Below are 27,025 nucleotides of genomic sequence, written 5' to 3'. Positions count from 1 at the left end.
GAATGTTTTCCCCAGAATACGAATGCTGCTGTTGGTTTAAGTTAATGGTGGTTGTTTTTAGTTTTTTTTAAATCACCATCTGTGCAGTTGTATTCTGCCAGTCAATCCAATATATATTGAGAGAGTGTGTGTGTGTGTGTGTGTGTGTGTGTGTGTGTGTGTGTGTGTGTGTGTGTGTGTGTGTGCGTGTGCGTGTGCGTGTGTGCGTGTGCACGTCTGCAGGCTAGAACACAGAGATCTCTATAATCTCATCATTCATTTTAAGCAGTTGATTGAACCAGCTTGTCTAACAGCTGTAATTAAGTGAAAGATAGTGCCTATTTGAGAACCTGTGACACACACACACACACGCACACACACACACACGATGCGCATACACTGCACTGACAGAAACGGATCCAGACACACACACAATTTCACCTCCTTCAGCTACCCTCCAGCAAGCCATCTATTCTCCTTTGTTTTCACTTCATTGTTTTGCTCAGACGAGAGACCCTCCCCCACCCCTTACCCACGTACTGTAGCAGCCACGCTGATGAGGATCCAGTTGCCATAGTGACAGAGAAGCAGTTGCTTCGGAGACTCGCGAGGAATGGGGCTGCCAAGGAATGTTTTTTTTGTGTGTGTGTGTGGGGAGGGGGTGGCGGGGTGGGGTGGGCTATGCGAGTCCAGGATTTTAGGTTTTTATGAAGAGGAGGAAGATTCTTAAGAGTAGGATGGGGCTATAAATAGAAACTAAAGACTATGTCTGTCTAGCCATTATCTATTCCCTTGAGATGTCCTTATTCTTGCACATCTGCAATCCACTTCTTGTCTCTTCGTGTGTGTGTGTGTGTGTGTGTGTGTGTGTGTGTGTGTGTGTGTGTGTGTGTGTGTGTGTGTGTGTGTGTGTGTGTGTGTGTGTGTGTGTGTGTGTGTGTGTGTGTGTGTGTGTGTGTGTGTGTGTGTGTGTGTGTGTGTGTGTGTGTGTGTGTGTGCGCGTTTTATTTTGTTTTAGTAATTAAGATTAAAACACCTTCATAAAATGGATATCTATCTATCTTATCTATAAATGAAGTCTCTATGTGTGTACGTACGTACATCTGTAATCCACATAACTCGAGAACCGAGTTATGGTTCTGCAAGCAGTACTGTCAGTACTGTCAGCCGCTCTGTAAAACATTGAAATTAAATACTAAAGTCGGGTTATAACTGGCTGTCAATGGTGACGTAATTACGATATGTTTCAAAATTGGTTGGGTAACAGGTAACGTATGTATACATGTACGTATGTAAGTTGAAAGTACCTATACTGGGGTCGGCTGGCTTTTTTATGTGCGTATGCTTGGTAGGTGTATATACTGATGTTGATGGTGACGTAATTAACCCTTAGCCTACTATTGACGGATTTAATTAATTAATCCAAACCTACCATTGATGGAATGGCCAGTGCCCCAATTCTAGTACAATTGATTGTAATACCATTCTAAAACTCGTACAAAACAAATCTTTGTCCCAGATTTATTTTGCAGGCATAAGTGCAATAAAAAAGGGTTTCTTTTACTTTTTATTTTATTTTTATATAATGTTATAGGTAATTTTCAGAATCTCAGAGGATCTAACATAATATAAAATATATTATGCAGACTACTAGTCCATGTGCGCACTCAAACGATACAGTGTGCAAAGTGACTTTGGGTTATTATGTTCTCTGTAGGCAGAGTTTAAGTTTTGGACTGGAGCTCATTTGATCCTTTGATCCTGCTGTACACGTTCTAAAGGGACTTGCTGACAGATACTTCTTGAGAGATTACCACAACAACAACCTCTCGTCACCAGGCTTTTCCACGCGGTGAAGAAACCGCAACCATGAGTAGTCTGTTTACTTTGTTTGAGCTAAGCAATTTGTGCTAATAACACGACATTCTTTCGATCATTGTCAATACATTTGGCGTGCGTGCTATGGATCCAAAGTGTTTGGTTCCAGCTTTGCCTGGATTATTGAATGGGTGACATTATTTCTCTCTCTCTCTTTCTCTCTCTCTCTCCCACCCTTCCCCTCTCCCTCTCTCTTTCCCTTGCTGATCAAGTTCTGGTCCGATCTCCGATATAATCTTGTGGGTTAAATATAAATAGTTCTCTCTCGTGCCGTATCTCTCACCCTCTCTCTACCCTCTATCTCTCTCTCTACCCTCTCTCTCTCTCTACCCTCTCTCTCTCTCTCTACCTACCCTCTCTCTCTCTCTCTCTCTCTCTCTCTCTTTTTCTGATCCTAGAAATATCTAAATCCCCACGTGAAGGTTGAAGTGACTAAAAGGTTGTGTCTTCCCAAAAGCCCTTAAACACAGATGGAAGACAGTCAATGAAGATAACTAAACAGTTTGTGGTTAAAGCTTGCACTTCATCCACACCATACTGTATGCCCTCCTAGCCTGGAAACCAACCGAATCTGCCAGAGCCAAATGATGAGTCTGAGCATGCCAGGCTAATGCACTCATTTAATTACCAAACAGTGGCCTTGTGGTTAGACTGTCCGCCCTGAAACTGGGAGGTCGGGGTTCGATCCCCAGCCGGGTCATGCTAAAGACCCAAATGCCTCCCTGCTTGGCACTCAGCATCAAGGGTTGGATTGGGGGGGTCAAATAAACTAATCAAATAATTCCCAAGCGTTGCACGGATGCGGCTCACTGCTCCAAGTGATGGGTCAAATGTTTCACTGTGGTAACATGTGTGACAAATACTACGACTTTGACTTTCACCAGCAAAATGTTCTCGTGGTAATGCAGTTATTGTCCCAGCACTATTTATCACTTCAGTACTGTAGCTGTGCTGTCTCTCTGATAATACAGCCAACACAATGAACATATCTCACATTTCAAACTACAGTAAAACAATCCAGTTTATGCGAGTGTCCCTATTCTGGCGAAAATCAGATCTACAAGCTCACAACAAGTTGCCACATTTGTGAGCCTGTAGACTTATTTTGGATAAGACATTTGGTGTAAAGGGGAAAAGGGAAGCAACCAAGTTTACACCCTTGGGGGATCCCAGTCAACAACAAATATAGGGATTAAGACAATTTAACATACAATCGGCCTGAACGGCTGGCGTAGCCGTCTGGGCACCAACCTGGCGACCAGACGCTCTTTGCTGCGTGTCACCCCCCCCCCCCCCCCCATCTCTCTCCCCATGTCCTGTCAGTCTACTGTTCATCTATCAATCAAGGCATTAAAAGATTTAAAAAAAAAAAAGTTAACATACAGTCAGTCCAACTCTTGGATAATCTACTGGGGAATGGAACATTGGTTCACATGGCACCGTACATGGTGTACTCCCAGTAGAATTAATCTCAACTGATGCACATGAGAAAGAGAGACAGCGAAATCGAATATTTCAGAGTGTCTGTGTGGAATGATTGAAACTGCGGGAGACGATTCCTGTGAACCTTTTCAGCAGATTTATAAAGTCTATGATACAATTCTTATCTGTAGTAACTTTTGTCTGGTCTGTGTGTGTCCGGCATTATGGTCTATTGGCCACGGTGCCTCTGTCACACTGTGGGATTATATAACCCTGAAAGCTTATGTGTGTGTGTGTGTGCGTGCGCGTGTTGTGTGTGAATGCCTGCTTGTGTTGTTTGACAGTGAGCTAGTCAGGCAGGGTGAGGTCATCGTTTTGGCGTTGTGTGTATGTGTGTGTGTGTGTGTGTGTCTGTCTGTCTGTCTGTCTCGGTCCTAGTGGGACTATTGCTTCAATGTTTTACTTGGGGAAGCCAGTGGACTGCTGGGGAAGTCAGTCAGGTCATTGTATGTCAAATATGATCAAAGTAAAGTTGACAAGACACCAGTATATGAAGTCAGTCTGTCTGCTTGTCATAACTTATTTACCTGTCTGTCAATTCTATTATCCACCCCTCCATTTGCTTGTTTACCTTACTAAATACCACACTGCCCGCCCTCATATATAGTTGAATAATGCCAGTGTTAAGTCTAATTTAGTTTATTTGCATACCAAATATACAGGGTACTAGTACATTTATCAAATCAAGACATTGTAGTTGCAGCGCAGCTGCAGGATAGAAAGGAATCATGCTTACAACAAGCAGCTGAACATTTCCGTAAATGGTTAAAACGCTTAAGTGCTTTCCACTGTGTTGCCATGGAATGAATCATTTTATTGATCATTTGCATCCCTACCGTTAACAAACATCATAGAGAAATATAATTGAATCCAAACCATTTAGTGGATTTTAATATCGATTTCATATCTGCAAAATCAGTCTAAGTAAATGTTTTGTTCTGTGTTAATGCATATTTTTGTTGTTTTTTTGCTGTTGATGTTTATTTTGCATCGATGCTTTCAATTGTTTTGTTTTTTGACCTTGTTCAGCACTTTGGTCAGCTTTGGGATGTTGTAAATGTGCTATAAAAATGAAGTATTTGATTTGATTCGATTTGATTCGACTATGAAGGTTGTCATTACTCGTTACTTTTTAGCATAGTTTTGATATTGTTTTTATTTATTTATTTTTCTCAAATGCGGGCTTTTCCTCACAGTAGGAAAGCATTCCCATTACCCACTATACTACTCACTGCCGTATACTATAGTGCTCTCAACTGAAATGATGGTTTAGACTTTAGAGAGCAGTCGATGGTGATAATGGTGACAGATACTTGACATTTACAGTTAGAGGCAGTGACGTCTTACTAGCTGTAATCATCCTGTCGCTCAAGTTAAATCCAGCCGTACTGTGCCTGATAAATGCCTTCAGTGCAGCTGGATTGATATTCAGCTCAAATACATTAACACAAATTTGAAGACAACTTTTACTGAAGTTAAATAAGGACTTCTTAAATTTTTAAATATTTTGACCGGTTCAGGAGGTCTGGTTGTTATGAGAGGGACATGAGACTCTAGTTCAAAAATAGCTGATATTTTTTGCAAAGAGATTTGGTGTATACGTATAGATTGGAAGTACAGTGCAAGTAATATGTATATTCTAAGTTGTTAGACTGAAGTGATATTGATTAATTCCAAATATTATCAAAGTATCCTGCGGCACCCCAGGGTGCCAGGGCACCCACTTTGAGAACCTCTGCTCTAGTATCACAGCTACCGTGCAGCTCTCGGGAGAACCTCCAATTGTAAAGCCATCAGTTACAGTACCTTGGTCAAGGGCACTGGCAGGAGTACCTAGCAGGAATGTATTTTGGGTTTCCATTCACACAGAAAGGCTCCACGCAGAAAGTCCACCATTGAGAGGACAGAGGAGCAACGTTTACTGTCTGTAGTCATTAGTCTCGGGCGGCATCGAAGCAGCACGCTAAGCTCATTATGTCGTTTAGTTAGAAGTCTCAGAATCTTCAAATTGGTATTGACGGAGAAAGAAATTGGTCTAAAATAGAAAAGAAAAAGTTGAATGCACACCGACTCATATGGGATTAACGTATCTGACGTGTAGCTAAGAGCCAGACTGTGAGCCGGTACCGTAAAAGTAATCAGTAAACTGTTAAAGTCTATTTGAAGACCAAAATTGGGGTTCTCATGGACAGCCCAGTAGCAGAAAGTGTGTGTGTGTGTGTGTGTGTGTGTGTGTGTGTGTGTGTGTGTGTGTGTGTGTGTGTGTGTGTGTGTGTGTGTGTGTGTGTGTGTGTGTGTGTGTGCGTGTGCGTGTGCGCGCGTGCGTGTAACCACTGACTGTAGACACACACACACACACACACATATTGCATGTGTGCAAACTGTGCACGCAACACAAGGTTATGGTCTGTGACTGTGTGGTTATCATTGTATACATGGTAAGGTGACGAGCACTAACCTGAGACCATGTACTGAGACCAGCACTAACCTGAGACCATGTACTGAGACCATGTACTGAGACCATGTACTGAGACCATAATAGAACTTCAACATTCCCACAGACGGGAAGTCATTCATTTCCAGCAAGCAGAATGTAGGTGCAGAAGAAATGAGGTTACATGATTCAGCAAAGCTATTAGTTTACTGCTTACTCATAGACTATGAGCACCTGACGGTAATACTTCTTGCACATTTGATCTCGGTGTGTATCCTCTTCTGCTGTAGACTGAATCTTTATATCCAGTTAAAGGGGCATTCCACTCATTTTCAACATTTTACTATGTCATTAATGTACCTTAGAGCTGTTGTGTGGAAATAATAAAAAAGTTCCCCCATTCTGTGTTTCCTAGAACTAGAGGTCTGAAAAAAATCATTAACATGGTGAAACACATCTTGATGATGTCATCAAGATGTGTTTCACCATGTTAATGATTTTTTTCATAATTACAGTTCTAGGAAATACAAAATGGGGGGACTTTTTTATTATTTCCACACAACAGCTCTAAGGTATATTAATGACATAGTAAAATGTTGAAAATGGGTGGTTTTCCCCTTTAACAACAATATTGTGGCTTTGTTTAGATGAACTTGTAATGAAAAAAATTAGGTTGGCTAACAAGCAAAGCTAGCTTTACAATGAAGGAGTTAAACAATATGCTTATAGTCCTATACTCACTCAGGTTCGCTAACAAGCAATTAACTTTACTACAGGCCTAATGTACAGTAAGAGGAGGTTGGGATAGAGGGGATTTACTGGAGGAGGGAGGGGAGGGGAGGGGCCAACAGGTGGACTGCATTCAATGTACATGTGGCATATTATAAAAGCATGATCAAATATTTTCATTATATTCCATATTGAAATTACAATTTGTAAATAAAGAAAACTCATATTTATTTATTTTGCCATGTGGCCTCTATAGTGGTTGTGGCCCTATAAGCGAGGGCTTATAATAATAAGGCTTATGCCAGCGGCCAGCCCTGGCTGTTATCTGTATTTTATATAAGTATATACGTGTGTGTGTCATGTCCTGCACAATGTGTGCGAGTGTGGAGGATCTCCTCTACAGTTAGCTGATGTGTTAGTGTGAGTCTGTCACATTGAGCTGATTTCTTGTGCTCACTGAAGAAATCTGCATTGAGCCACACTGAGCCGAGTCTACATTGAGCTGATTTCTTATAGTGTGATTGTATGTTCATCCTCGCTTCTCCTCCTTGTTTGATGAAATGTTTCCTGACAAGCTACAGCAGCACTTCACTGGAGGCCTTGCTTCTCTCTCTCTCTCTCTCTCTCTCTCTCTCTCTCTCTCTCCTCGTTTTGTCGTTCAATCTCCCTCTCTTATTCTATACTGTGTTGCCCAGAGATTGAAGACCGTAAAGCCGCGTTCAGACTTGGATGTTTAGAGCGGCGCGATTACATACAAAGTCAACGCAAAGATGAGAATCGCGCAAAACGGGAGCGGCGCGACCTGGCGCAACACAAACGGGACGAACCGAGGCGAATATACTGTACATATTCAAGTCTGAACGCACCTTAACACTGCATGACTGACACAGACATGTACACACGGACATACCCATGTATACAGACACCTAATGTTACTGTAGTGTATGATGCACATGAATGCACAAACGTAGGCTGCCCCTAGACAGTGGACACACATGCACACGTACTGTGTAGGAGCCGTAATGTGTTTGCATTCTATGTGCCATTATGATTGACGTAAGATATGTCACTTTAATGGGTGACTGCACAGGTAGTGGGCGTGTCACCGGGGCTGGGGCGCCGACTCTCTAACTATTCATGGTGTTTACCTGTCACTTTGAGTGAGGGAAGTTGGACAGAGAGAGGAGGTGAGCGTGGGAGAAGACATTTTCTGTTGACCATTAAATGCACTTTAGTCACTTTAACATCCACGTTTAGATATAGCTAAAAGCCTGGGAGCAGTTGTAACTTACGTGTGGTGACTGAATAAACGGTTAAACTTACAGCTGGAGTGGACCTTTCACACTAAACTACATTCTCATACATTTAAACACAATTATTTGCTACAATATTTCCTTGCTGTGACTCTTTCACTCTCTCTTTCTAGTCCATATCCCTCTCTCTTGTTGTTTTCCACCTTCAAACAAACATACTAACTAAAGGGTAAACTAAATTTGTATCCTACTGACTTACGTGAGGAAGCCCCCACCGGGAGGACATAGAGAGCCTTTCTCCTATACTCCTCCTGCCTAACAGTCCCTGCCGACTCAGCCCGTACTGTAGGATTACGTGCAGTCGCCTCAGCCCATAGGATTACGTGCAGTCGCCTCAGCCCGTAGGATTACGTGCAGTCGCCTCAGCCCATAGGATTACGTGCAGTCGCCTCAGCCCATAGGATTACGTGCAGTCGCCTCAGCCCATAGGATTACGTGCAGTCGCCTCAGCCCATAGGATTACGTGCAGTCGTGCACTGAGTCGTGCCCGTCCGGCATCCGTCCCCCGCACGACACACGGGCCAATTGTGTTCATGTAGACGCTCCCAAAGCCGGATGCCCCATGGTGGTTTCAACCTTCAAGCTTTACCACAAAGGGTATTAACTTTTAACAAATTAACATAAAGGTTTCCCCTCAGTAATCCCCTCAGTCTTTTTGTTGTTTTTGTTTTTAAGACATTTTTGGGGCTTTTTGCCTTTATTGATAGATAGTCTGACAGGTAATGGAGAGGGAGATGGGGGAGACACTCAGCAAAGGTCAGAAAAGGGGGCTCGGGCCCCCTTTTCACAGTTTCACAGTTTCTTGTGTAAAGGGAAAGCGAGTCCAGCCTCTGTCAACCAGACCCCATACGGAAATAAATTCTGCCCTGAACCAGTCTAAAAGTCAAACCAGTACCAGCAACAATGTGTTGAACCAAGGCCAAATGTTTAAGTGAGAAAAAGTCTGAACTCGGCTTCAGGATCAGAGGGAGACCGCCAGACAGACAGAGAGCGACCTCTGCATCAGAAGGGTCAGTCAGTCAGTCAGACAGACAGACAGACAGACAGACAGACAGACCTCTGCATCAGGACCAGTCCAGTGATCAGATAGACATTTAGTGATTACAGGTAGTCATCTCTACCCACTCAGCTTGGGCCGCCTAAGACTAACAGACAGACAGATAGACTAGAAAAGTCTGGATGGATCACTTTGCTATTTGTGTGTGTGTGTGTGTGTGTGTGTGTGTGTGTGTGTGTGTGTGTGTGTGTGTGTGTGTGTGTGTGTGTGTGTGTGTGTGTGTGTGTGTGTGTGTGTGTGTGTGTGTGTGTGTGTGTGTGTGTGTGTGTGTGTGTGTGTGTGTGTGTGCGTGCGAACATGTGCGTGCGTGCACATGTGTATTTCTCTGTATGCCTGAAAAATGCCTCGACACAAATGAATTGTGTGCATGTGTGTGCGCAGACCTGTGCGCGCGCGCGCCCTGCATGCCTGTGGCTGCGCTCCTGTTAGCGACAGACTGGGAAAGGGAATGAAAGGGGGCCAGGAGTGAAAAACGTGGAGTGAAAGTGAAAACGAGAGGGGAGGAGGGGGCTTACTCACTCCACCTCGGGGGGCGTGAGCTGTGAGCCAGCAGCAGCCAATCGGCAGCCACAACAAGGTCACATGATCAGGCCAATAGTCAACCAGAGAGGGAGAGAGAGAGAGAGGGGGGGAAGGAGCCTGCACATCGTGTTCACTCTCAGCATTTGTTGGTTGATAGAGAGCTTGGAGGCACACAGACGCTATACGAGCACACCTGTGTGACTGAACCGCAAGGAGTGACAGCACAACAAAGGAGAAACAGAAGTGAGTGCTTGAAGAGAAACGCAAGACACCAACACCTGGCACAAAGACAGATTTTTGATAAGCATAAATTAAGGAAAGAGACATTTCATAAAAGAAAAGGAGAGAAAGCATGTCTTCTCTCTCCGACCAGCCCGCTGGCTCCCCATTCACAGAGTACAGTGAGCTGTGTAAGGTGACTCCCAGCAGTGTTCCAGCTCGGAGCTGGGACTGGCAGGACCACCATGGAGCGGGCATGGACCTGGACGGCCCCCGGGGGGGTCTGGTGCCTCCGGCTGGACTCACGGACGAAGACAAGCTGGGCTTCTTTGAGCATCCAGGTGGCGGCGCCGAGGACGCGGAGCTGAAAGCGAAGGCGGGCGGCAGGTCAGCGGGGGGCATTCCCGGCAGCACCTCGCTGGGTAACGCCTCGCTGGGCAGCGCCGGGGAGGGTCCAGACAGCCCTCTGTCATCCTCCCCGTCGCCCTCCCCAGCCTCCCCGGGCAGGTGTCCCACTGCTCTGGGCTTTGGGGCAGGGAGTCGCGGCGGCATCCTCCTGCCCTCAGTTCCCGGTTCTCCGCCCGGGGGCATGGACCTGCCGGCGCCCTCCGGCCCCATGATGAGGCCCCTCGGATCCTCTCCGATGGGCGCGTCTCCGGAAGATGGACCCTCCCCTATGGAAGCGTGGAGCATGCCGGGTTTCGGTGAGTCCGTCCCCAAGGCCGCCGTGCCCCAGGCCGCCCCCAACTACTGTGTCATAGGTGCCGGCGACAGCTACCTGGAAAGAGGCGAGGAGTTCGAGGACGCAGAGGCTCTAGGGGGCCGGCAGCTGGCCGAAGGGTCTTCGGCAGACGAGAGTGAGGAGGAGGAGGAGGAGGAAGAGCTGGAGCAGGAGTTGAAGCCGTGTTACATGGGGCGTGCGGAGCAACAGAGGAAGGCCATGCGGCGTGCCATGTCGGACTGCTCCCACCTGTCCGTGCCGGACAGCCTGGAGCTGCCGGACAAATACCCAGGAGGAGCCGAGGAGGACGACGTCCTGTCACCCGCGGGAGGTCCACGCCGCTCTCCCCACTCTGTCATGAGGCGCTCACTGACCGTGGCGGACGGCCAGCCCCGCTCCCCGTCCCCCACCCTGTCGGCTGCGGGCGCCACGCAGGTGGACCTACGACATGACCTCCTGGAACCCTGCCACCTTGACCCGTTGCCCTTCCCCCCGCTGAAGCAGGGCGGTGCCAACGTCCCACTCTCACCGCTAGAGGGCATGGCGGAGGGCATCAGGACAGCTAAGGAGACCAGGGGCGTTGTGCTGCCTGTGCCCCTCAGCCCAAAGGGGTTCCCTGGCGGCGCAGGCTCTGACTTTGACCTAATCGCTAGCAAGGGAATGGCAGCTGACGGCGAATATAACGCAGGACAAGAAGACCCTGGGCGGTTGGGAGGCATCGGAGGGGCTCCTGATCGGTGCACGGTTACAGGGGTAGACTTTGGCCTCAACGCTGGTGCCAGATCAACCGCGGGAGGTGAGCTATTTGATGACTTTACCCGTGGTGATGGAGCCAAGCTCAGCTTTAGCTCCAGCACGAACCCTTTCATCACACCAGATGGTAGGTGTAAGTGGGGTGTCGCATTGTGACAGTGCATGCAGCTTTGTTCCCACCTGAATTATATTATTTAAACCGCTTACATTGATTGCCAGACACTGTATGTATGCATGGACTATGTAGCTCACAGTGCCCGTAGTATACAAGCAGGAAACAGGCCACCCAGCTGAATTATGTTCTATTGTCATTGTTCCAGCAGTAACCTAATAGAAGCAATCTACTGCTTCTTGCACCCAACAAAAACAACACCAATGGTACTAATGCCTCCATACTACTACAGGGTGAACACATTGTAACAAAAGACAAAAATAGAAGTCTCCAGCTAACTAAACCATTTCTAACAAATTTGATTGCAATGGCAAAAAGTAATGGAAGAGAGAATGTAGAAAGAGAGTAGCAAAGTGTAGGAGCAGCCCTCTTGGGTTTCGTACTTGACATTCTGTGTGTGTGTGTGTGTGTGTGTGTGTGTGTGTGTGTGTGTGTGTGTGTGTGTGTGTGTGTGTGTGTGTGTGTGTGTGTGTGTGTGTGTGTGTGTGTGTGTGTGTGTGTGTGTGTGTGTGTGTGTGTGTGTGTGTGTGTGTGTGTGTGTGTGTGTGTGTGTGTGTGTGGGGAACACTGTGAACTGAATGTAGAGCGGTTGTGAAACACATGTGCTATGAACTGTCTATGCATGCATTATGTAAATGCATGTGCAACCAGTGTGTATGTATGTCAGTGGCCATGTGTACATGCAGTATGTGATCCAGTCGCTCCGTGCAGATGGCTGCTTGCGTGTGTGCTTGTGAGTCTGCGTGTCACAGAGGACACATCATCCACAATGCATTGTGAGGTTAATAGTTCTGTTTTTGCTCTGCAGCACCGTTGTTGTACGACAAACTATAAATCAGTATTCATTTTTTACTGATAGCAACACAACACACGTGCTCTCTTCCCCTGTCTCTTTCTCTCCATTCTGCTGCCCTTGTCTCCCGACGACTTTCCATCTCACTTTACAAGTACTTGCCTCTCCTGTGACTTTCTCCCTCTCTACCTGTATCTCTCCCTCTCTCTCTCTCTTTATCTCCGTGTGTTGCTCTCTGTCTCTCTTTGTCATTAGATGGTTGTTAGTGATAGTCATAGTTGTGAAGTCTATCTGTCTGTCAGAAGAGGGTGGAAGGAGAACCACGGTACTCTGCACTGGTCTTTTATAACGACCGCCTCTCATGGTCGCTCTCAGTTTTCCAGGCATTCTGTGTTCTCTATCTCTCTCTGTCTGTCGAGGCAAAAAGGCTTCAGTGAATTCGTCCATGATTATGTTCAGATAATGCACTCTCCTCTCTGTTTATTATTCTGTCTCCATCCATTTGAATGTCTGTCTCCTTCCCTCCCTCTCTCCCTCCGTCTCATCCTCTGATCTCCTCCCTCTTTTTCACCCTTTGTCTCTCTCCCTCTCTTTCTCTCTTCCTCCCTCTCTCTCGTTCTCTCCATCTTTACATGCTCTTTCCCACTCTGATTGTCAGTCTGTTGTTTTCCTGTTCTGCTGTCACAAAGCAGCATGTCTCAGAAAGGCCGGGAGTGTGAAAGGGGCAGCGTTCTGACGGTTCTGTATTGTCTGCTGCATGTGAACACATTTTGCTTCATTTATGAGGCTATTGGAACAAAGAGTACCATGTCTAGGGGATATGCTGTATATGTTTAAAAGAAGCAGCTGTCTATTTTTACTCTCTCAATCCATTTACACTGGATTTGATTGTGTACACTACAGTATATGATGTATATGTAGGTCAGTTATATGAATTATGCGTCCATGAACGCCACAGATGGCCTGTATGCCGATGTCCTTAACCCATTCAGGCCTGACGTTGAAATTTAAAAAAAAAAAGTTTTCTAAATCATGACAATTTTCTGAAAGATTTGAGGCACATTTTAACGATTTAAAAAAAATAGCAGACCTACAAGTTCATAGCGCGCCACTCGGTGGCGCGCTATGAGCTTGTAGATCTGCTATTTTCCAATAGTTAAATTATAACATGTTTAAAACACCAAAAGGGGTTCCCGCCCAAAATGGGCCAACACAAAAATCTAAAATGACACAGATGCTTTCCAGGTTTTAATGGGTTAACCCTCAACGCCCCCCAGAGTGGTTCTGGGAAACCATGATAAGCACATTGTAGCGAAGAGGGGCGGGGTGGGAGGAATGAACAAGAGAGAGGAACAGGGATGAGAGAGAAAGAAGAGTCCATCCATCTATCCTTCTTAGATAGAGAACATTAAGTCTAAAGTCACTGTCTGGAATGAGACAAAGGACGTCACATGTCCAGCATATGCCGCTACTCACTTAACTGGTGGCTTTTTGTCTTTTAATCATTCCGGGGTTTTTTTGGCTGTCCTCCATGCCCTCAGACTCGCAGATAATTGTCACACTATGGTTTTTTTAATGGTCTGTGGATGGTATAGGGCTGTATAATTAATTGTAATTGTTATTTAGTCAGCTGTTGCACCTTGACCTCGTCTCCTCACCATAACAAAAGGATTGATAACCACAACATTGTACAACCCATCTCTCCATCCACTGTATCTGGCTCACAAGAGGGACAATAAAATCACAGACACAATTACTCTTTTGACCAAATATAATGACAGAGAAGTGCAACAGGCCATAGAGGTAAGGTTCCAGGGGGTCGTGTGTGTCACAGGGTCCATTTGCGTAGTGTCCTGCAGATGACGGTGTGGGGGGGGCAGGGTGAGGGTATTTGTGACTAAATTTGACTGAGGGACTGCCATTGGAATTTTTTGAATTTTCGTTTTTTCATGTCATATGAAAGCAGGGAATCATAGCTTCAAATTGACATATTGTTTGTTCAGTTTGGCCCACCAGTTTTGGAGATATGTCTTATAGAGTAATGTCTTGCAGAAAACAGCGAGTTGAGAAAACAGGCTTGAAAGGTTCACTTCTGTGGTCTCTAACATTACACCTAGCTACATGTTTAAGCATTTATTTCATATTTACATGTCGATTTCAGCTCTGACACTTATTTCAGACATGCTCTAGTATGTGAAGAGTCTGCCTGTGCTATTAACTCATTTTGGAAAAAAATAAATAAAAAAGTTTTTCTCCTCTGGTGAAAAGCTGTAATTTGCGCGATGGCAGGCTCTCAGTCAAATCTGGTCACATTTTGTGGATGTGTGCTTGCTTGGTTCTTGCTAACGTTTGGCAGAGCACATGAAACGCTCGCTGTCTCGTCTGCTCCGCTGTCTCTGTCTCCGTGCTCCTTCCTTCGTTCCTTGTTTGTCTGAGCGTCGGTCACTTCAGTTTTGCTTTATGCCTATGCACTTTGCTCGTACTGTAAATGCAAATGTGTATTGTTGTGTGCATGATTATGAGTGTGCGGCTTTGTGTGCAAGTGTGTCTGTTTAGGCTGTTGTTCCTGTGTTGTGAGCAGTGGTAGACAGTAACTAAGTACATTTCTCTACTTTTGAGTATCTGTGCTTTATTTGAGTATTCTTATTTTAGATACAGTACTTGTGACTTTCACTCCACTATATTTCAAAGACGATGTGTGTACTTTTGACCCGAGTACATTACGAATTAGCCACTTAAGTCCTACAAGCTCACAACGCGGTGTGAGCTTCTAGATCTGTATTCTTTCTAGACTCTTAACAATACACCTAGCTAGTGTAGCTACATGTTTAAGCATTTATTTCATATTTACATGTCGATTTCAGCTCTGATATTTATTTCAGACATGCTCTAGTATGTGAAGAGTCTGCCTGTGCTATTAACTCATTTTGGATAAAATGTAAATAAATTCAGTTTTTCCTCCTCTGGTGAAAAGCTGGAGGTTGCACAATGGCGGGCTCTCAGTCAAATCTGGTCACATGTTGAATATTTCTGTAAAAGTTCTAAATTCAAAAGTCTAAATTACAATACAGCAATGCATTGATATTAAAAATGAAAAAGCATGTGCTTTTGAATACTTTGTAAAAGCAAGCAACCACTGGAAAAGCAAAGTGAATACTTTGTAAAAGCAAGCAACCACTGGTACGTGTACCTGTGCTGGTACGTGTGACATGTCCCACTGGTACGTGTACCTGTGCTGGTACGCGTGACATGTCCCACTGGTAGGTGTGACATGTCCCACTGGTACGTGTACCTGTGCTGGTACGCGTGACATGTCCCACTGGTACGTGTGACATGTCCCACTGGTACGTGTACCTGTGCTGGTACGCGTGACATGTCCCACTGGTAGGTGTGACATGTCCCACTGGTACGTGTACCTGTGCTGGTACGCGTGACATGTCCCACTGGTACGTGTGACATGTCCCACTGGTACGTGTACCTGTGCTGGTACGCGTGACATGTCCCACTGGTACGTGTACCTGTGCTGGTACGCGTGACATGTCCCACTGGTAGGTGTGACATGTCCCACTGGTACGTGTACCTGTGCTGGTACGCGTGACATGTCCCACTGAAATCCCAAGTTTTCCCGACCGTCAATCTAAACCTTTCGTCATCAATGATCAATGATCAATGATATGGTCAATGACAATGATATAAGGTTATGTTGTGATATAATAATATAGCAGCGGGAAGGCTACTTGAGGCCAGTCAACTGTCTTCCGTGCCGTGGTACGATGATGCGCGACGCCCCCCCACCCCCCAGCCATGCCGGTCCGCAAACATTATGAACTCTCTAAAAAAGTTTAAAAAAATGACGCATTAACTTGTAGTGGAGTAATATTTTACCAGGAGTATCTATACTTTGACCACCATGTCTGGTTATGAGTATGTAGTGAGTAATGTGTAGATATTTTAACATGGTTGCCTAGGGGACAGGAGTCAGGACCATATAGGACACTGCTCAAGTGTTGGTCTCCTTTATGTGTTACCATAGTAATTGAGCAGTGACACTTAAGGTGTCCTTTCCCCTGTAAACCACTTCAGGACTCCTTGAAGGCAACCGGAGCGTATTTGGTGTCCTAGAAAATAACATTACTCTGCTGCGTAGCTTTGGCGGCTGGAGGTAAACCTTGTTGTCAAAGCTAACAGACCCCCGCCCTCCCTCTGTCAGTCACCGTAAGTTGTTGTGGCAGAGAGGAAGCGAGAGAGAGATAGAGAGAACGGAGAATGCAGGGGCTTTAATGAGAAAGACTCTTCTGGCAGATGATTTGCGTAATTCTGTCTAGGAACAGAAAGCAGGAATCAAAATCAATCCTAGAAATTGTCTGGGTTCGGGCCCCGTTCTCTCTCCCTCCTTCCTGCCCATCTTCACTTAAAACCATCAATAAAGGCAGAATTAATTTGTTTAAACCCATTCTGGGTGGGAACCCCTTTTGGTGTTATAACCCTTCTGGACGGGAACCCCTCTTGGGGTTCTGTACAGTATGTACAGTATGTACAGTATTCAAAAATTTAAAAATATTTGATGTTGGTATATAAATATTTGAAGTTTTTCAGAAAACATTTTTAGAATCGGCCTCAGTCCAAAATGGGTTAATAATAATAATAAAGCTTTATTTGTATAGCACCTTTTAAGAACCAGTCACAATTAAGTGCTTTAACAGAGAAACATATATAAAGACATAGCAAGGAGGCAGACTATAGAATAAAATACATGGGTTAAAGCGTGACTGTGGCGAAGCGTCAGACTTCCATGTTTCACCGCTAAACAAGAAGAGGAAATGATCCTGGATCGGGCCTCAGGTATTTTTGAGTTCCTTGATACGTTTTATTATCAATCTATTAACTATTAACTATTAAGTAGGCTACTTATGACAGGAAAACAACATTTATATTAATTTGAAGTGGCTCCCTTTTTGCTCCCCATTACTCTCTCACCATTATTATTATTGTATTACCTATGCTGATAACATCATGACACCGTAGTATTTTATAAAGGGGAGAGCACAGTTAGCATATTTTAGCATATTAAACAGAAATTAGACTACACAGCAGCCTAATTGAGTCATAAGTGTTATCATTATGCTGATGAAACCCTTGAATGAATGGACTCGTTGCACCCAGATGCAAATTGTTCTCCTCTAGAGTCTCATACTGTATCACACTAGGCTCACCGTGGGCTCAGTGAGCTGAGACACGGCTCTTGTACTGTGTCTGTGAATGTGAATGCAGTGAATGGGAGTGTATTGTGTTGCTCTGTCTAGAATGTAATGTCTGGCATGCCTTTTTACAGTGGCACACCATGGTGAAGGGCTCATATCACTCAGAGTACCACTACTTGTTATTCTGTCGTTTCTTCTCTAGTGTGCTCTCCAGTAAAAGCAAAAAGTGTGTGCTGTCTTTGTTCTCAAAATATGTGTAATTCACTCAATTCATTCAAAACTCTATTATCTATTGCTTAGCCAGCTTATCTGGTATATCACAGCGGGTCCAGGTTTGTGTTAGCGGTATTAATTAATCACTTTACAAGTGACGTCCACACCTCCATTTAATATGTCCCCATGGGCAGTGAGCCCTGAGACTGTGATAGATGCTTCCAATAATTAGTGCTTCAAATTATTCCAGCCCCCTCCTACGTGGGGTGTCTTCCAAAATGGCTGCTGTTTACGTCTCTTGCTTGCCCTGTTGCTAGGTAGTCCTCCGCCAGGCAGGGCAGATTTTGAGTCCGCCTGAGCTTAATGCTGGGGAGTTGGCGGGAGATCTACGTGCTCTCTTACTGTGTGAGTGTGTGTGTCACAATGTGTGTATATGTCTGCTTCATTAATGTGTGATTGATAGAGTGGAAGTGTCTGGTGAAAAAAAATTCCTCCCATGGAAGGGACAAGCGCGGAAAGCTGAGGTGAGAGAGAGAGAGAGAGAGAGAGAATAAGTAGAGAGATCACCTGTGCTGATTGGTCTGACACCTGCTGTTTACTTACAGTGCAAGACCACTTTGGTAGAGGTTTAAGGTTGTGTAGTTACCTTGCCTTCAAAATATGCTCCTCATTGACTTACATTGTACGCTGAAAAAGCTTTCAAAGTCACGCTTTGAAATGTGCTATATAAATGCAAGCTATTATTATTATTATTCTGCTTCATCCTAACCCCTCGTCTACGGTCTACCCATCTAAACCAAACAAACCCTGCCTTTTGTCTCATCAGAACGTCAGTGTTTTTTTGTTGATGTTTTTATTTGAGTGTGTTTTTAGCCATGTATCTGCACTTGGCATGACAAGCAAAGTTGGGGTGGCGCATTCCTTTGTAAGGTCTCTCAGCTCAAGGACTTAGACCCTCATTCACTTTTCCTAATATTCTCCGTCTCTATTGTTCTCTCCTGTTGTCTCCCTTCTCTCCCTCTGTCCTGTTACACTGTGTATCCACCCCTCTCTCTCTCTCTACATCTCTTTTCTCCTCTTGTGCTCCCTCCTTTCTGTTCTTTTATCTGTCTTTCTCCTAAACTCGCTAGTATCTTCAACCTGCTTGTTGCCAGCCCCTTTGTTTCTCATTTTTTCACCATCGCTCGCTCGCTTGCTCCCTCCCTCCCTCCCTCTCCCCCCCACTCTCCCACACACCTCTCAGCTGACTGTAAATGTGCATGTCGATATTTCCCACACCCACTTGAGAGTTAGGTCAAAGTCTTTGTTTCTCTATCCCTCTCCCTCTCTGTCTATCCGTCTGTCTGCATGTCTGTCTTTCACCTGCCCTCTGTCTGTCTGACCGCTTCTGTTCTCTCAGTATCGCTCTGTCTTTCTCGTTCGGTCTATCTGTCTCTGTCACTGTTTTTCTCTCTGGCTCGCTCTTCAATAATGGTTCTTCCTGCTCAAACCACTGCTCACCACCTTCTATAATTGCTTGTTTGTTTCCTCTGCCAAGATCAATTGAAAACTCATTATATGAAGGCATTTGGAGACTCTTGTAACTGAAGTGGAGAGGTTAGACGGCTCAGCGGAACAATTTGAACAAAACAGAACGAGGCCTCTAAAATAAAAAAATAAAAAAAACGTGATCTGCGACCAAAAGTGACATTGGCAGAATAGCTCATTTGGCTCTCTCAGCAGAGTGCAGTGGAAAACAGGGAGTCTGAACCAACGATTCTGAACGATTCAGTTAGTTGTGACTTTTTTCCTGGTTAGGTGGCTTTGCACATAATAGGAGATTTGGCTCTGTGGTTGCTCACATACTGTAGCACACTTTAGATGTTGCGCAACATTGAATACTTTTTTGCAACTATATGACCTAGCCATGTGTGAATTGGTCATATTACATTGAACATTGAACATATTACAGATTCCTCTTTTACTGTTACACGAGGGCGAGATAGGACAACGATTAGTCAATTTCTACATCTTGTCTGATCATCTGACTGCCACAGTGACAGAAATAGATCATTTGTTCTTCCTTGTTTTGCAAAAACTGACTGCCCTGGGGCAGAGAGTCACTAGAAACCCCCATGCGCCCCCATCGTTATTTCATCCTGTACCTGAAGTGGAATGATGCAAATTATTTACTCCAAACTCCACAGACAAAAAATATATATTGTCGCTGTTGGACAAAAACCTTGAATCTCCATGTTTCACCTTATTATGTTTTGTAATAAGTGAATGCCCTATTTTATAGCTCGTTTGTAGATCAGCTACTTTTTAAAGCGTTCACATGCCCAAAATAGTAATCCCAGGTGATTAAGTCTGTTTATGAATATTTTAATATTTATCCAATGAACAGTAATTCCTGACAATTAACTGTTTTGGACATCTGGTACTCCTTAAACCAGGCTAGTCGCTTTGGTGAATTTCTGATCAGTGTTATTATATGTCACGACACGAACAACTACCATGAAATCCGGCAGGTTCTGTGTTCTGTCGCTGGGTCGGCGGCAGGTTTCAATGGCTGGCTGGCATCGCTGTTGCCAGCCAGGGTGTTCTTGCTGGTGGTGGTTTCATTGTGAACAAGTAGCCTGATTACAGTACTGTATGCGCGTATGCATACCTTACCTGGCAGGTGAAAACAAGCCCCCATTAACATTTGAATGCCTGATCTGCATGTGTACAAGAGGACAGGCAACACGGTCCCGCCGGGCCAGGACAAAAGAGGTGTTAAGGTGCGTTCAGACTTGGATGGTTAGAGCAGCGCGCTTACATACAAAGTCAATGCAAAGACGAGAATTGCGCGAACGGGCGTGACGCGACCTGGCGCAGTACAAACGGGACGAACCGAGGCGAATATATATATGGTCTAATTCCTCATGGGGGCCGAGGCCCCGTGCCCCCCACGGACTCTACGTCACTGCTTCCGCACCCGAGTACACTTCATTCAACTGTATTCAATGCTTTCACATTGCAGCAATCCGTATCCGAGTACACTTCAATTGGTCCTGAGACTACCTCCATGCGGTCCCGGGAACGGTTGGGTGATCCGCTCCCGGGAACGTTACGCAGCATTCACACTAACCACAACATCTGCCAATTGGTCCTGAGTGCGCACCCAGGCCCATAGTGTGAATCTGCCCTTAAAACCTCTTGAGCCCCATTGCCCCCGCCGGCGGGGGCAGCGGCTGACGGCTGTCCACCTCTGAACAGCGCTCAGCGGGTCGATGGAGACCCAATTGGTCTCCGGTTCCAACTCCGATGTTGCGGATTTACCCCCTTTACCCCCCTGGGGTTTAAGAGGTTAAATGGACCGACTAGTTAGTCTAACATTCTAGATGGTTTGTTGTAACTAAGCAATTTCTTTCTCTCTTTTCTCTCTCACTCCCCAGGGACATCAGACGTGATGGTCATGGCAGAGAAGAAGGAGGAAAAGGTGGAGGACCATGTGAAGGTGAAGGTGGACATGTTTGATCCTCTGGACAACACAGAACAGAAGAATGAGAAGGCGGAGATGGCTGGTGTTGATACAGACAGCAAGGTGGAGAAAGAGACTGTAAAAGAAACCGGGAAAGACCTGGAAAAAGAGAGAGACAAGGAAAAGGAGAAAGAGATGCAGAAGGAGAAAGAGATGGAAAAAGAGAGAGAGCTGGAAAAAGAGAAAGAGATGGAAAAAGAGAGAGAGATGGAAAAAGAGAGAGAGATGGAAAAGCAGAAAGAGATGATAAGAGAGAGAGAGATGGAAAAAGAGAAAGAGATGATAAGAGAGAGAGAGATGGAAAAGGAGAAAGAGATGAAAAAAGAGAGAGAGATGGAAAAAGAAAGAGAGCTGAAAAAGGAGAAAGAGATGAAAAAACAGAGAGAGATGTTAAAAGAGAGAGAGATGCAAAAAGAAAGAGAGATGGAACAAGAGAGAGAGAAAAACAAAGTGACAGTAACGTTTGACAATGCAGAAGACAAGGCAGAGAAAATGGCCGACAGCCTGGAGGTGATGGCCGACAAGGAGCAGAGTATCGAAAAGGTGAAGACCCCAGAGAAGCAACCAACACCCGAGAAGTTGGATGCTTTTACTCTTCTTGGCGAGATGGAGAAACAGCCTGAGCCCAAAATGAAGGACGACGCAGCAGGGAAGGAGAAGCTTAGTGAACTGACAGGCCCACAGAAAAGCGAGAAGGAAGAGAAGCAGAAGAAAGCTGAGGATAAAAAAGACGAGAAGAAAGACAAGGCTGCAAAAGCAGACACAGCTGAGAAGACCAAAAAGCCTGCCAGTAAGCCCTCTGCTAATGGGAGCACTGCTGCGCCAGGCAAAGATCTGCAGAGTTCAGACAAGAAGACCAAGGTACCTGCCTGTAACATGCAACATGCTTCTAGAACACAGAGACACGCATACTTTTATCACACACAGATGCATATACTGTAGTTCTAGAAGCATAGACTAACATACTTCTTGAACACATGGACAAAAGAGTAACATGAATTTAGAACACAGACTAGCATAAAACAGAACATGGAATAGAACATAGAATACCAGAATACCACCAACAAATACCACTAGAACACAGAATAACTTTACAATTTATAATTTAACATGTTGACAAAGATTCTTGCACAGCGACTAAAACGTACACCCAGATCATTATACTTCTAGAACACAAACAAGCATTTCTAGATTGCACTATATTTTACAATCTAAAATTCATATTAGACTATATGTTTTGGTTTAAAAGTCCTGTTGTGTAGGAACTAATCACAGCCAGGTATCGCCATTTCTGACAAAGACTGAGGTAAGCTATACAATGATTCTCCCTGTATGCATACTTGCATACTGTACTTGGAATACGGCATGCCAATTATGCAGCCTTTGCTGAGATAGATTAATGTCCAGTATAATGGAGGTCAACGGATTATGCCTTCGTGCAGTGTTTATGTATGGTATTATGCTTGGGTCGGCGCTGATATCAAGTACGGTCCTCCATCACCATCACTCATGCTGCTGATGCTACTGCTTTATTTCAGTATTGTAGGTACAGTCGAATTGGTTAGTATGCCATTATGTTTTGCCGTTTTCTTAATCAACGTTGCTCTGCCTGCTTTACCTACTATAGCTGCTGTTATCATGCATTCTCCCATGTTGTTTTTTATGATTTTCCTTTCTGTCTTTTTTTCTTTCTCTCTTGCTTTTCTGCCTTATTTTGCCCTCCATCCGTCCTGTCCCTGTATCATTTCCCATGACGCAGCCTGTTGCCGGGGCCACCAAACCGAGTGTTGCTGCCGCCAAAGCGCGACCAGCGGCACCCGCAACCTCTGCCCCTACTAAACGCCCCGCCCCTTCTACCTCCACCTCAACCACCCTCAACAAAAAAGCGCCCACGGCGGCAGCCAAGCCGCTGACCGCCGGCTCAGCTGCCGGGCCCAAGAGGCCCACCACCGGCACCTCCGCGGCCCGGCCTGCCTCCTCCACCACCAGCCGCCCCGCTTCGTCTGCCACCAACAGCACTAGTGTGACCGCTACCCGTGATGTCAGACCCAAGGTGAGTGCAGGGCCACTGGGCCGCTGTCCCAGGCCACGTACACAGTAAACCAGGGGTCCACAAACCTTTCAGAGGACCCCAAAATAGCCAGAGCTTTCGCTATTATGAAATGGCTTAAAAAAAACCTTGTGGAGTGGCAGACACTGTTCATTTTTACAGTGACTACAGCGTAAACAGTTTCTGCTTGCTAAACATATCTCGGTACTACAGTAAGCTAGCAGTAAGTCCATGGTGCTGAGGGAGATTGCTTCCTACAGCACTAAAGAAAAATGAGGAGGGAAAAAAGTGAGTGAAGTGAGACGATAGGAGTGATGGGGAGAGGGAGAAATGGAGTCCTTGGGCTGCAAGATTAATCAGCCTCTCCTCACGGACCTCACGGTCAATATGAAGGCTTACTAGGGATTCAGGTAGGATTTCAGCCTCAAGGTTTCACTGACACTACTATAGCACTACGTTTTATTGTGCTTTCACACTTCTGGGCAGAAGAGATAGAAAATGAATTTATACCCAACTCCTGAACCTGCATATTGGAATGAGCGAGAAGAAGACTCAATGAAATTGATGCAAGGAAAACAAAGCTGTTAAAGTTAGACGTATATTTACTCTTTACAGTATATGAATTAAGAGCTACCCAAGAATAATAACTATAAACGTAACTGTAACAAAGATGTGAGCATCCACAGTTCTGTAAACATGTTGAACGTGAGTGTTGTGTTGGCTCTCTGGGTGTTCCTATAATTCATAAAATCTCAACAATACCATTCACCGCCATCGCTATAAAGTTTTGGTGTGATCGTGTGGACTCTGCCATCATCTTGAATTAGAATAATTTTAGAAAACATTTATTCTTATCATTCATACGCACTGTATATTAATTGATATTTAGAGAACTAGAGAATGGTAAAATGGTGGCTAAAAAGCTATTTAATTAAAGCAATTCCAAACTTTACTCAATGAAATCAATGGTCTCAGATCAATATTTTCATTTTAATGGTTAAGGCCCCCTTCTATCCCAAGGACAAATCTGTAAAAGTGAGCATTTTGTTCACGGTTCAACGGCTGCTGATTGATTGGCCTCTGGCCAAGACCCAACGATGCTTATTTTAATTAATCACTTAATTATTTTTTATTGTTTTTCTATTCTTTTTTCACCTAAACATCATCATTGATGTTCATTGTTTAGTCTTGCAATGCCATTGGTCATGATATTTGCATATAAATACCCCCCACAGAGGCACAAATTTACACAACTTCAAAATCTCTGGACTCTGTGTAATTTCTAATCAAAATTGACCTATGACCTTTAATCTTTAACCATGATAAAAGTAACTAAAATGCATGTAATACATATATTTGTGTGATCATTAGAATGTCTAGAACATGTATCATGTATTATTGTGAAAGATATCCACCGAATGTAAATTATTAATTTATTATTATTATTTTAATAATTATTATAAATGTGCATACATTTTTCATTAAACTTTTTTTTTTTTTTTAACATTTTTTTTTAACATAAGTTCTAGTAGTACAAAGTATTAGTAGGGTTGAAATCTCTTTTTTGAAATGCTGCCTGCTGTGGGTATCCTCATGTCTACCACGAACTGGCCGTAATGCTGCCTGCTGTGGGTATCCTCATGTCTACCACGAACTGGCCGTAATGCTGCCTGCTGTGGGTATCCTCATGTCTACCACGAACTGGCCGTAATGATGCCTGCTGTGGGTATCCTCATGTCTACCACGAACTGGCCTTAATGCTGCCTGCTGTGGGTATCCTCATGTCTACCACGAACTGGCCTTAATGATGCCTGCTGTGGGTATCCTCATGTCTACCACGAACTGGCCTTATTGCTGCCTGCTGTGGGTATCCTCATGTCTACCACGAACTGGCCTTAATGCTGCCTGCTGTGGGTATCCTCATGTGTACCACGAACTGGCCTTAATGCTGCCTGCTGTGGGTATCCTCATGTGTACCACGAACTGGCCTTAATGCTGCCTGCTGTGGGTATCCTCATGTGTACCACGAACTGGCCTTATTGCTGCCTGCTGTGGGTATCCTCATGTGTACCACGAACTGGCCTTATTGCTGCCTGCTGTGGGTATCCTCATGTCTACCACGAACTCCATCTGTGTTTTGTTACCCTCTGCTGGTGGCCTCTATCTACAAACAGTGTGACACTATGACCAACAAATGGCAGTCTTTTCTTAGCCCAGCAATGGCTCACGGGCACGGAATGCGTCAGTTACACATGGCCAGTCTGTTTTGCAACAGTGCAGCTGTATGTAGATCATGCCACATATCCGGGGAAAATATGTGGCGAGGTCTGTGGCCTGAATGAAAGGTTGTGAAACCGGTCTGCGTCAGCTACGAATGTGGGCCAAGATCTGACTGGAATTTCAGAATGAAATCGTTGAATAATGGAGTCAGCGACCATTGACCAGGCTGTACGGACATCATATGTGTTTTATACAGTGTCTTTTGTCTCTGTGTGTTTCTGTTTACGGTTGCCACGATCACATGCGCGACATCATGCTTCATGACGTCCCATGGTCCTGAGTCCTCTCCTGCTCTTCTTCTACCAGACCTCTCATATCACTAGGATTGTAACGATTCCGGTTCCTTAACGATTCCCTCTTAACGGTCCGATTCCTTAACGGTTCCCCTTTATCGATTCCTATCGGGAGTTCCAAATGGACCCTTACAGGACTCTGAGACTGTACAGATGGAACAAAATGGACCCTTACGCGTCCATTTCTTTCCATCTGTACACTCTCCGCATTGAGAACCACTAGTATAGTAATTGTATAGCAGACCTCAAGTCCACATACCAGCTCTCACAGTGTGATAAAAAAAGAAAAAATTCTGAAACGTACTAGAAACGGTTCCAAATAATATTATGATGGAACCGATTCCGGTTCTTCAATCTCGTAACCGGGCCTGACGGGTTTCAACCCTACATAACACACACACTCTGTCTTGTCTCTGTCTTGTCTATCTCTTGGTAGATACCCGCAGAGAAGCGCCCCACAGTGCCGAAGGCTGGTTCCACTGCGTCGACTCGTACCGCCACCTCCACCACCACCAAAAACGGCACCGCTACCACAGCGACCAGCAAAGCCGCCACGTCAACGCGCACGGCCGTGTCTACTCGCACTGCAACCACCACCGTGGCAGCCAAAAAACCCCTGGGTACCACATACACACACACACACACACACACACACACACACACACTTTGTGGTGTTTCAGGACAATCATTGCATTCAGTGCACACGCACACACTGAGCAAAAATAATGATTAAAAACAATTCAATTAATAAAATAAAAACGTGACTTTTGAGTTCTCCCGGTCGGTGTCGACATGTGTTTGTGACGTTGAGGAGTAGACTTTTAGGTTAATACCCCTACTCTACTGTGGCTTCACTGTTACTCATCAACACATTGTCATGTCTTTCAGCCACTAAGCCAGGAGAGGAGAAGAAACTCAGCACTCCGAGGACAACAACAGGTAATGATAATACACATTATAATCATAACTCATTACATAGCACTTTTCTTAACATTGTTAAACAATTGCATACAGACCGTAGTGGGATGCGCACTAACATTAGACACACCAACAGTCCGACAAACGATGGTCGGACTACCGCTCGAACTGCGCTGCCCCCGTGCTTGTGGTTATGTTTAGGTTAGGGTAGAGAATGGTTGTCGATGTCGGACTAATGACTCCGTAGCATGCATAGGTCCCATTACATCCCAGTGGGGATTCATTCGTTGTTGCTGTCTAAAAAATTGGGCCATCAAACAAGAGTTGTGAGCTGGACTCCGCATCAGAGATGGGTATGTGAGCAAGAATATGACCACAAACAATAGCAAAGCAATGGCACAAAGTCAAATACAACATATACCTGTAAATAAATTACAATACAATTTAGTTAGAAGCTAGTGGTAAATGCCCATTTATCTTTAGTTGCTAAACTAGGTACTGTTCCATCTCTGC

At 44.8% G+C, this 27,025-nt stretch overlaps 1 protein-coding gene across 1 annotated transcript in view; it reads left to right on the top strand.

Moving 5' to 3' along the window:
- LOC306913025 (uncharacterized protein) overlaps positions 1-27,025 on the top strand; it is a 126,038-nt gene that overhangs the window by 88,247 nt on the left and 10,766 nt on the right. The window contains exons 9-12 of the mRNA XM_079489524.1: positions 20,886-21,832; positions 22,731-23,024; positions 26,031-26,214; positions 26,483-26,533. Coding sequence (XP_079345650.1) covers positions 20,886-21,832; positions 22,731-23,024; positions 26,031-26,214; positions 26,483-26,533 — 1,476 coding nt within the window. The remainder of the gene's footprint in view (positions 1-20,885; positions 21,833-22,730; positions 23,025-26,030; positions 26,215-26,482; positions 26,534-27,025) is intronic.

Source organism: Electrona antarctica (assembly GCF_951216825.1).
Source record: "Electrona antarctica genome assembly, chromosome: 20".
Classification (NCBI taxonomy): domain Eukaryota; kingdom Metazoa; phylum Chordata; class Actinopteri; order Myctophiformes; family Myctophidae; genus Electrona; species Electrona antarctica.
Note: the sequence above shows the minus strand (reverse complement) of the source record. Positions and strands in the feature narration are given on the sequence as shown.